The sequence below is a fragment of the Prionailurus viverrinus genome, chromosome B2 (genome assembly GCF_022837055.1).
Source record: "Prionailurus viverrinus isolate Anna chromosome B2, UM_Priviv_1.0, whole genome shotgun sequence".
Classification (NCBI taxonomy): Eukaryota; Metazoa; Chordata; class Mammalia; order Carnivora; family Felidae; genus Prionailurus; species Prionailurus viverrinus.
The window spans coordinates 53,160,098-53,172,460 of record NC_062565.1 but is presented as its reverse complement, the minus strand read 5'-3'; the positions used below and the strand labels follow the sequence as shown (position 1 = coordinate 53,172,460).

General features: G+C 35.5%; 1 protein-coding gene across 1 annotated transcript in view; it reads left to right on the top strand.

Annotated features, from left to right (window-relative positions):
* The window catches only part of BMP5 (bone morphogenetic protein 5), a 117,334-nt gene extending 106,465 nt beyond the window's left edge, over nt 1–10,869 (top strand). Inside the window, exons 5-7 of the mRNA XM_047860435.1 lie at nt 3,683–3,759; nt 5,361–5,471; nt 8,881–10,869. Coding sequence (XP_047716391.1) covers nt 3,683–3,759; nt 5,361–5,471; nt 8,881–9,030 — 338 coding nt within the window. The 3' untranslated portion in view covers nt 9,031–10,869. The remainder of the gene's footprint in view (nt 1–3,682; nt 3,760–5,360; nt 5,472–8,880) is intronic.
* Nucleotides 10,870–12,363: the final 1,494 nt, after the last annotated feature.

The following is a 12,363-nucleotide window of genomic DNA, read 5'->3' as shown; positions in this document are numbered from 1 at the left end:
ATTGTTTCCTGTAGAAATCATATGAAGTTCAAATTTTAGCCTCCAAAAGTAAAGTTTTATTGGAATATAGCCATATCTATCCATTTACATTAGTATATAGCTGCTTTCACGCTGTAGTGGCAAGGTTCACTCATTGTAATGGTAGACCCCATAGACTAAAATATTTACTATCTTTTTTATTTATTTATTTTTTTAAATTTTTTTTCAACGTTTATTTATTTTTGGGACAGAGAGAGACAGAGCATGAATGGGGGAGGGGCAGAGAGAGAGGGAGACACAGAATTAGAAACAGGCTCCAGGCTCTGAGCCATCAGCCCAGAGCCTGATGCGGGGCTCGAACTCACGGACCGCGAGATCGTGACCTGGCTGAAGTCGGACGCTTAACTGACTGCACCACCCAGGCACCCCTATTTACTATCTTTTTTTCTTTTAATTTTTTTTTCAACGTTTATTTATTTTTGGGACAGAGAGAGACAGAGCATGAACGGGGGAGGGGCAGAGAGAGAGGGAGACACAGAATCGGAAACAGGCTCCAGGCTCCGAGCCATCAGCCCAGAGCCCGACGCGGGGCTCGAACTGCCGGACCGCGAGATCGTGACCTGGCTGAAGTCGGCGCTTAACCGACTGCGCCACCCAGGCGCCCCTATTTACTATCTTTTTAAAGAAAAGGTTTTCTGACCCCTGGTCTACTGCATTGCTGACTTTTATTTTCTTATGAATTTCAAGAATTTATAGAATCAAAATAACACCAGAATCAATTATTTCTTTCCCCTAAAAATTACACAGGCAATTATTCCATTTCATGTTCTTGTATTTACTGTTACAGCATGCTTGTCCAATTTTGTCCTGGGCAAAATTGATTCCCTGTGCAATTCTTATTCTGCCCCAAGAAGAATTTGCCCAAAGAATAAGAGTGTTGTATTCTGTTTTTTTTTTTTAATTTTTTTTCAACGTTTATTTATTTTTTTGGGACAGAGAGAGACAGAGCATGAACGGGGGAGGGGCAGAGAGAGAGGGAGACACAGAATCGGAAACAGGCTCCAGGCTCCGAGCCATCAGCCCAGAGCCTGACGCGGGGCTCGAACTCACGGACGGCGAGATCGTGACCTGGCTGAAGTCGGATGCTTAACCGACTGCGCCACCCAGGCGCCCCAAGAGTGCTGTATTCTGTATGGCCCAAAGAATATTCTTTGCCCAAAGAATAAGAGTGCTGTATTTCAAATAAATTCTCTTTTCTCCAGTTCCTGTCATTGTCTACATATTTAATTTGTTTTAATAAAGCTAATTGCACAGCAGGGATAACTCTGATCTAGAAGTAAAAAAGCCTGAGTTCAATATTTAATCATTATTTTGTTTTCTAGGCAGAGATTTTTAAAAATTCTTTTTTAATTTTTTAAAGTATATTTATTTATTTTGAGAGAGACAGAGACAAGTGCGGACAGGGGAGGGACAAAGAAAGAGAGAGAGAGAGAGAGAGAGAGAGAATCCCAAGCAGCCACCATGCTGCCAGTGCAGAGCCAGGTGCAGGGCTCAAACTCACCAAACTGTGAGATCATGACCTGAGCCAAAACCAAGAGTAGGATGCTTAACAGCCTGAGCCACCCAGGTGCCCCTCTAGGCAGAAATTAAATAAATAACTACATGAAGTAACTGTGAAAAGTGGATGGCAAGACCTGCTAAGACAGACTCCATGGATCTTTGAAATGTCTACATTTTCATTAGAGGTTGAGAATAATTAAACTGGAAGGTGACATCTTAAGACAGACTACTCTGTGTAGTAAACAACTACACTGATTTAACAGAGATGACTGTCAGAGTGAATGTAGCAGTTGTTCCTAAAAGAAAGAAATAGCTGTCTTCTTTGAAAATAAGTTATTTTGCTGGCTCCCTTACCCTACATTTTTTCCTCTTTCATATGTCATATTGGAAATAATAAAAAATGGGTTGGTTTTTTGAATGTTATTTGTATAAAGTGTGAGTAAGCTCTAAGGAAGGCAACATAGAGTTTCTATAAAGTTCTGTGTTTCTTTGATGTTTTGCTTTAGTCTGGATACAGTATGGAGGCTCTCTATTTAACCTTAATTCTTTTTAAAAAATTCTTAATTCTTTTAAGTAATTATAAAAGATTGTGAGTTTTGCGAATTATATTCTAAAATATATAAAGGAAATAATATATTTCCTTTGCTTCAAGTTATTTGTGGAACACATTGAGGAATTCATTTATATATTCCTCAACTATTTATTGAGTACCTACTATATGTCAGAAACTATTTCTGAAATGTGGGATATATCAGTGAACCAAACAGAACCAAACAAGATTTTGGCCCTCTGGAACTTATACTCTAGTGGGAGGAAACCGACAAGAAACAATGTACATAATAAATGAATAAAAGTTATAGCATATTAAAAGATGGTAAGTGAAATGGAAAAAAAAAATAAGAGCAAAGTGAGGGATATCAGGAATATCATGGTGGGAGTTGTGATCTTAAATAGGGTAGTTAGTGAAGGCTTCACGGACAAGATGATGCTTAAGTGAAAAGTTGAGGAATGCCTATAGCTTCCTCAACTTTTGGATATATATAACTTTTGGATATATCCAAATCCAAGGGGTAGGCATTTCAGGGAGAGGGAAGAGTGAGTATAACGGCCCCTAAGATGGGCGGAAGCTGACCTGGGTAGAAAACAGCAAGGAGGTATAATGGCCAGAATGGAGTAAAGGAGAAGAAGTTTAATAGGAAATGAGTGAGAGAGATGATGGGGTCAAATCATACAGGAACTTGTAAACCACTGTAAAGATATTTCACTTAGTGATATGGGGAGACCAGAGTGGGACTTTTTGCTGGGGAGTGATAGAATTTGATTTACTTGTTAGAAGGTCTACTTGACTGCTTTTGTTGTAGAAGAGCAAGAACAGAAGCAAAGGGAATTAGGAATGGGAATATTGCAGTAATTCGGGTGAAAGCCCTCGTGGCTTGAACCAGGACTAGTCAGGGAGGTGGTAAGAGTAGGTGGATTTTGGACCATTTCGAAGGTAGCATGTGTAGGGTTTCTTGGCAGGCCGGATGCAAGAGCAAGAGGAAAAAGCAGAGTATATTTTGACACTTTCTCTCTTTTTTGGGGGGAAGCTGCCATCAGTCAAAAAATGGAGGGGTTTACAGATTGGACAGGTTTTGGGAGAACATCAAAAGCTCAACTTTGAGTATTCTGAATTTAGTGAATTAAAATCAACTCAGTAAGATCCCAGTTAGTACCTTCCCAGTGTCTACCTCATGGAAGATGTTAAAAAAACATTGTATGAGCATTTAATGTGTACAAATATAAGAAGTACCACTACAGTGTGAAATAATAAATGAGCATTCATTGAGCAGCTAGTACTCAATGAATGGCAGGCATCAGACCGTGCACCATAAAGCAGGGAGTCTAACTAAATTCTTGTTAGAACCTCAGAAGGTAAATGGTATCTTCTACATTTTACAGAAGAAGAAACTCATGACAAGTGATTTGCCTAAAGTTCACATAATTAATTAGGTGGCTCTGGCTTCAAACTCCTAGTCTATGATTCAAACTCCTAGTTTACAACTTTAAATACAGCTTCTTTTTAATTTTACCAGTGATCTCACAAAAGAAACATTATGATACCTGATAAGCTGCCTTGTCTTTAAAATCTGATTTTTACCTTCAGATTATAATACAAGTGAACAAAAACAAGCCTGTAAGAAGCATGAACTCTATGTGAGTTTCCGGGATCTGGGATGGCAGGTAAGAATGGTCAGTTAACTAGGGTGCTTCTTTCCCATTTTATTATAAATCCAGAGTTATTCATAATCTTTGTTAGTAATATTTCCAATATATTAACCAATTATATTTGGTATGACTATTCAGTATATAAGTTACCCACATCATTTTTATTTCTCCCTTATCCTTTTGCCATTGAAACATCATTATTAGGGTTTACAGTGAAAAAATCAACTACCCTGAAGAAGAAACATAATCCTATGATACTTAGAAAGTGGAAAAACAGGTGCTGTTGTTTACATATCTCAAAGTTTTAATTTTATACCAATTTTTCAGATTTACTTGAGTAACAGCATTTGGCCCCTTATGGTCTCAAACTCAAGAGCTAGGAAACAGAATCCTTGTCTATAATGTTATTAATAAGTAGATCTACAGAAAAAAAACCATTTTCTTGAACTTAAAAAATCTTATTGCTGTCTTTTACAAATGCTTCACAAAGAGGGTAAGGAAGAGAATTTAACCAAAATAGTTTTTTTTAATTTTTATAATTTTTTTTAAATTTATTTTTGAGAGAAAGACAGAGTACTAGTGGGGAAGGGGCAGAGAGAGAGAGGGAGATACAGAATCCAAAGCAGGCTTCAGGCTCTGAGCTGTCAGCACAGAGCCCAACGGGGCTCAAATCCACAAACCGTGGCTTTGACCTAAGCCAAAGTTGGATGCTTAACCGACTGAGACACCCAGGTGCCCCAACCAAAATAGTTTTTAATGGCTTTATGTATTGATAGTTTAAATTGAAGTTTTTAGATTATATTATCCGATTATAATGGATTTGCAGAATTTGAGTTATCTCATTGAAAAGTAATAATAAAATGTAAGCATTTAAAAATTTTATGATAAACCTTCAACATGATTCATTCAGTAAGTTTATATTTGGACCAAGTTTTACTTCTTGGGGAAAAAAAACATCAGGACAACCATTCCACATGCCAATTTTTGGCTTCCTAAAAAATTTCATGTGCCTTTCTCAAGAGTTTGCTCCAAATTATTTCTTCTAAGGAGACTATAAAGTTAACACATGAATGGAAAGAAAAACAGAAAAAGGAACAAATATTAAAGCTTTAGGAGGTTGTCAGACTTCTAAAACCAGGAATGAGTTATTAAGAAGTAATGGGAATTATCTCAATTAAGTTTATTCTTCTTTTCCTTTCTGGTTCACTTGAACTTTCCAAAGTTCATCATTTCCTGTTTAAACAATATTTATAATGCTATTTAATGATTATGGTTTTATTCATGAATACATGAATTAATACATACTATGAATATCCTACATAGCAACCTCTTGGGAAAAATTACAGAGGGCAATTTCTTGTGAAAATATTTATACTTGTGTTGTAAACTTGAACCTAAAAATAAATTAATGGCTTGAGGAAGGCTGTCATGTTAGAATAATTGTTGGATGAAGAAGACAAACCTATCTAAACTAAATATGGGTATTCTTCAAGAATTATTTTATTTTTATTTTTGTGATTTCTTTTCTCCTCCTCCTCTTCCTCCTCCTTTGTTTTGTTTTGTTTTGTCTTCTGTTTATGTGTGTGTGTGTGTGTGTGTGTGTGTGTGTATTTTAGGACTGGATTATAGCACCAGAAGGATATGCTGCATTTTATTGTGATGGAGAATGTTCTTTTCCACTCAATGCCCACATGAATGCCACCAACCATGCCATCGTTCAGACTCTGGTATGCTTTGTTTTTGTAGAATTGAAAGTGGTTTATGATGCAAGCATCATATAAAAGTTATTTTAAAGGGAAGCATCCATTTATAGCTATAAATGTATGATTTTTTCTTTTAAAACTCCTTTGGTATTTTTTAGAGCCAAACTAACAATTGTGGATATAGTCAGGACATTTGGGCTTGTTTAAAGAATAATCCTGATTCCAGAATGGGGAAGGATTCAGCTAGGAAAATTGGAGTAACCACATGAAGTAGTCACTCTGCACTGATTTCTTCACTATGCAATATGACTAACCACACAGGTTCCCAAGGGCCATTTCTAACCTAGCAATTCATTAGTAATCATTGCAAAAACATTGAATAATAGCCTTACTGAATTTCATCTGAGCGCTTTTACTCTAATTATTTAAGAATGTTCCACAACATATTTTCATATTATGAAAGTTCTTCGAATAGAATGTAAGTAGAAGACTCGTTTCTATTTCTTGATACTAGGTTTTTTTTGTTTGTTTGTTTGTTTTAAATAATCTTTAAGGTGGATTTAATCTTCTTTTCTTCCCTTCCTCACTCAGGAATTTAGCAGTGATTTAATCTCCAATAACCTGGGCTTATTTTTGTGAAAACAATAGTTAAGTGTTGGTTTCATGCTGTCTAAATGATTCTACTATATCTAATGAGCTCGAGAAACCTCTTGAGACTCTGACATACCTGCCTTATGGTATATGACTTACGGATTTGGCAGTGGGGCAGTCTGGAAGACTAAGTGAAAGGCTTCTAGAAGGTGCAATAGACTGATAACATTACAAAGTAATGTTTAGGTTAATACGAACATTTTAACTGTATGTCATCAGTATAGAAGGAAGAGAACAAAGTATTTGAGATTTAAGATTTAGTGACAGAGTGGTTATTTGGTGGATGGCAGTAGGTGAGCAGTAGCTATAAGAAAAAAAAAATCTTTGTGGGTGAGTCTTGTTTGTGGCCAATAAGAAACATAACTATTAGAATTTGTGAGTTGACTCTTCAGAAGATTGTTTCAGAATTAATTTAAAATTTAAAGCTAATGGAAAGACTATCCCAGTTTTCTTCTGAATAAGAAAGGGTATATCTAAATTGACAGATTAATCCTTGAATGACTTGGTATTTTCTATTCTCTTCCCTGACATCATAGGTACTAGAGAATAGTTAGACACCAAAGACACACATCTGTGGCAACTAGAGCATGCATATTGTCAAAAACTTTGGAAATAATTTAGAGTAAAAACAAACAAACAAACAAACAAAACAAAACAAAAAGCCAGAGATAAAACAAATGTATATTTTGAAAGGCTTTCATTTAAAATATTCTTTTTATGCTTGACTAATGAGATTGTCTACTTCTGTGCCATATGCAAAGTATAGAGTAAATTCCTGTGAGAATTTTAAGATTTGTTATGCTTTCATCTTTGCTTTTTATAAATAGAAGCACTTCTTGATACAGGAGATCATTTCTGGGGAATGGGCAGGTCTTCAAGTTGTATTCAAACCTCCTCCAGTAAAAAGACTATGTGAACTCTAGCCATCTATCCTTGCCTATGAAACTTCATCATAACCCAAAAGCCAATTACTTAGAGAGAAATGCTACTGTTTTAAGCCTTGGAAGAATAGCCATGATCACTGGCTTTTTGTAGGGTCAGAGCAACAGTCACTATTAGCTTATAGAGAAATGACACTTTTTCAGAAAATTCTTTGCTTTTTTATGCTGTCATCTCAATGACTCAGCAGACTTCTGCTTCATGAGATATGCATCTAATATATCAAAGTTTCCCTCAGGCTAAGAATTGCTTAATTATTGAAAAACTCTGTCAAAAAACTCTCCCTTTCTCTCATTTTTTCTTTTCATTTTTTTTCTTATAAATATACAAGCACATACTGTCAGCTTTTAGGGCTGTAGTCTGGAAGGCAGTGTCAAAAAATAAACATTTAAAAAAAAATCTGACATGGACTTGGAACAAGACCCTGCTGTGTATCACTGTCCTGGGATATGGGACATAAGTCATTGCAAAACTTGAAGCATACATGGGAAGTTTGATTTTTTTTTTCCTGGCATTGTGCACTCTACTTTTGTTCTGTGTAGGACATGAAACAAGAAGACAGGCATGTTTGTTGTTAAAGGCAAGCATATTTGTGACTAATATGTTTGAGCAACTATTCAAGAACAATCCATTTTTTCAGAATGATTGCTTCGTGAAGCTGCCAAGGCCATTGAAACAAGGGGTTATCAATCATGTATGTGTGGGTTATGGAAGATAAAGCTGATGAGGGACAAAAGCTGCATCTGAAATTTGTAGAAACTATCCAACTTTTAGTTTTGTGAGGTCTTAGGAAATTTCAAGTTCATGTCAGATCACCTCATTTTTCCTGCTGTTTCTATCCACATGCAGGGCTCCTATATCATTTCAGCCAGGACACTGTGCAGCCAAAACTCTAAGAGTCTGTATTTGCTTTTTGTGCATCCCTCAGGACTCATCAGTGGGACTTCCCATAAACCCCTTTGGGGAAAGGGCCAGGGTAGGTGGGTGGGAAAGGGGAAACCATGTTCTGGCTCCTTGCTCAATTATTGCAAATCATAGGCAGACTGCCAGTCTGATGGAAATGAGAGTAAACCCTTTACTTAAGTATTTCACTTTCAGTATACAGCTACCTTTTAGGCTTTTGGGGGAGAGGGATATTCAATTTGTAAAATATCTAGGCTCTTTGCTTCTGATTTAGCTTGGCCTGCTTTTTTGGCGCTTGGCTAGGAGAGAAAGAAAGTCAAAGCCAATCCGGTAACAAAAAATTCTATAGAGAAGAGTTGAAATCATTGCTTTAAAACAAGTTTTGGATTGTACCTGGAATATATTTTGCTGTGATTTTTATGCTTCCTTTAACTGTGGAAAATTAAGAGTTGGCATAACTTTAGTGATTTATTGCTTAATTGTCCTTTAAAAAATAATTCTTAGATTCAAATCTTTCTGAGATTCAAATCTCGTGGTGTCACTTCACTGATTTGCATTTATAACTTCTGTACTTCTCATGAAGTCTATAGAAGTTGTCTTTTTAACCCAAAGCAACTCAGTGCAGGTTGCCATGTTCTTTCCCCCAGGAAAATTTCCACTGAATATTCCATAGAAGGAGTTTTCCTTACTTGGTAGAATATTTTTCAAGGCCCCAACACATAATTAGAACTGGTGAGTTGGTTCTAGGTGTTAATGCTTAAAAATACATTCTTCACTACCAGTTTCCAACCCCCACCCCAGCCATTGAGCATAAATAGGAGAAGAGTGATAGGTTAAGGGTGTACCTGACTGTGAGTGACAAAACAGGAATATTATTTGAAAGCTGTGGACAAAACGTCTTATTTCTTAAAAAAAAACAAAACATGTTTTTCTTTCCCAGGTTCATCTGATGTTTCCTGACCATGTGCCAAAGCCTTGTTGTGCTCCAACCAAATTAAATGCCATCTCTGTGCTGTACTTTGATGACAGCTCCAATGTCATTTTGAAAAAATACAGAAATATGGTAGTGCGCTCATGCGGCTGTCATTAATATTAAATAAGAATGGTAATAAGAAAAAGATCTGTGTTAAGGTTTATGACTAAAATAAAAAGTATGCTTTCAGACAAAAAGGGAATTTCATAAAATTAGTCTGACTCATTTCATCTCTGTTCCTATGTACGATATCATGTATATAGTCACTTTTATTTATTTAATGGTATGTATCTCCTTTGTGGATGCCTTATCAATAAAATCTATTTTATAGGTCTATTAAGTGTAGATAGCCTAGTTTGACATTCAATGGGATATGCTAAGTCCAATTCAATTCCATTTCAACATTCTTTTTCTAATACAATCTTTATATGATTATCTGAAATCAGACAGGACTCCTTTGTCATCAGTGAGGGAAATTGAACGCATTTAGTTATGTTGTGCCAGTGAAAACTGTGATAGGATATTTATTTAGAAATAAAACTAAAACCAAAAAAAAAAGATGAACAACCCAAACAAAAATGCTTGGATAAACACAAGTTTTCTTTTAGAGTTTCTGCTTCATTAGATAAAGTGAAATCTTGAACTGGATTTGAATAAATAAGCAGTAGGCAGAACACAGAAGACGAAAGATGACACACAATTGTTATAACTGTTTTCTTTAACCGAATTGGTGTAACTGGAGGAGTATGTTCCTTCCTGGCTTGTGGACTGGAGATTTTGCAAAGCACTCAAAGTTTCAGGAACTCTGTGGAGACAGGCTTGAGCCTATGTCCGTAACTTTCCAAGTTCACACTAAAAAATCGTAGTACAACCTTCTTACCTCAAATAAATCACGTCTGCCTATTATCTAGAACACGACTTCTGCAGATTTTTTTCCCCAGATTTAAAAACAGTCCAAAATAAAGAAACGTTTACATGCGCTCCGCTTCCCTCCCCACAGACAAGAGTCACTGCATACATAAAACATACCGGAGCAAAGATGCCGACAGAGCCATTTTCTTTAGCTCTCCTTTCAAACTGAGTTTGCTGATTGATGTGATGCAAGGGATTTTATTTAGGTGAAAGCACTGAAACTAAACTGAAGGAAATTACCAAAAACCCCAGAATGGCTTTGACAGAATTGCCATTTCGAAAGAACAGCTGAAATCCATTTTTCATATCTTTGAGAATGAGCTCAATGAAAACCTTATTTTGTAAGGGGATTTTGTAAACCTTCCTCCAAGAGCAAATAATTCCAAACGGGAAGGTTCTGTTGTGTGTATGTGCATGTGTATTCTTCCCTCTGAAATTAATTTATTTTCTTTCTTTGCCTTCTAAGGCTTCTCTTTAACACACAGTTACTTTGGGAAGGATGACATTTAGATGGATTACTTGCTCTTTCTGGTGGTTCCATGGTTAGGCTTATTTACAGTTCATCTAAAATATTCATAAAGCACCACTTTCTAATCATGTTTTGGATCTTTCAAATCAAACTTATATCAGAAATAGCTTCCAAAATGTTATAAGTTCATTTGTAATTCAGGTATATTGCAATGTTGTTTTAAAATACAGTTTATCTTAAAGAAAATTTGATAATAACTATATTGGGGGGTACATTAAGTAATATATTTTAAAATAAATAGTGTGCCATTGTAAGAATAAGAAATGGAAGTCTATTATATTATTCTCTAAATGTGCTGTTTAAATATATTTCTATATTTTAAAATCTATTAAATGTGTGACGCTAGTTTCTGCTGTGCTGTATTTAAGAGGGATACAAAAATGTAAGTGTGCTATGAATTGAGACTAGAAGACTATCAGATGTAAAATGTTCGTGGGTTACTTGACTCTTTATGCTGTTTTTAATTGCCAAAACTAACTTTTGTGTTTTTAATAAATAATTCACTGTTAAATGGATAAAGCAACAATCCATGAATTAAATATCTTCTTAATCGGCTCCAATAACAAAGAGATTTTGAAAATAGCAAAAATGATAGGGATGGAAAAATACCCCACTGGTTCTTTTTCATTTAAGAAAGTAGATCATTAGCATCAGTATTTTCCCACTTTTTCAAATTAGATATATGAATATATGTACATATATGCACATATGTTCAGTTACATTATTCTCAAAGAACTATTATAGTAAATTTGTAGTATTACTTTGGTAATACTTAAGCTGCTGTCAGAAACCAGAATAATTTGGCCTATTTTAATAGAATCCAAATAACTCAAGTCTTTTTAGTTCTTTAGGTATTGGCTTTTTGTGTTTGTTTTTTAAATTTCCTGCTTTATATGCATTTTGCTTTGTAAAGTGGCCCTAATTCTTTTTGAAAGGAGAAGGGCATAAATCACAAACACTCCAGTTCTTTAAAATTAAGACAAAAATAAATCGTCTACATCGAACTAAAGAAATAAGAAAAATGCAGTAAAGAATATCCAAAATTATTTTTTTTTTCCGCAAGAACTGTCATTTTATAATCCCTATATCACCATCATCGAATCTGAGCCAGAGTCTACTGGCTACTCTACAGTTTGGCAAATATCATCTCCCAAGAAATTTACAATGAATAATGTTTATGATGCAGTTCCATGCAAGGCAGAAGAAATCATCATTCCCAAACACAAGTCACCATCTCATAACTACTCAGTCAAGTGCTCCATCTATCATCCAATTTCCATTTCAGATTACCTGCTTTTCTATGGTTTCTCTTTTGCATATTTTATTTTATTTTATTTTATTATTTTATTTTATTTGCCTGGAACTTTGTTTAAAGTTAGAAGTGAAAATGCCTTTGCTGATAAAACATATATGTTGATAAGTATACATCCATGCGTCTACACTTTATGTGTACTGGTTAAGATCATAATTGAGAAGAAAGTAGGTAAAGTAACAATCAATGCCAGTATTTATTCCTATTTAGGCAGAAAAGTGACACTTTATCCAAGTTAGCAATTTAAAAAGAGCAAAGGGTCTGCAAAACTGCCTCAACGTCTGTCGTAACATTTGTGAAAGTGTGTTTGAAACATGGGGGTTTCAAAGAAGAACCTGGATCAAATGTAGCCTTTAAAAATAACAAAGACATTTCAGAAGTTTTAAAGCATGCACCTTAAAACCTTTGCGTCTCAGTGTCAACTTTGCAGAGGCAGCTAACCTCCAATCATTCCTGAGATGTCAATATAGGTACACAATGGAGAGCATGGGTAGAAGCACTACAGCTTCAAACTAGAACTTATATGTAGAAGGATGAGAGACAAAAGACTGCGTAAACAGCCCCCAGACCCAGCCAGTTTGGAACCAGAACCTAAGTTGATAGCTTATTGAGGTGAGCAGTATTTGTTCCCCAGTTCATTGTGGCTACTACTAGACGGTGAAATATAATAGGACATACTTAAAAAGCTGGACTGTGT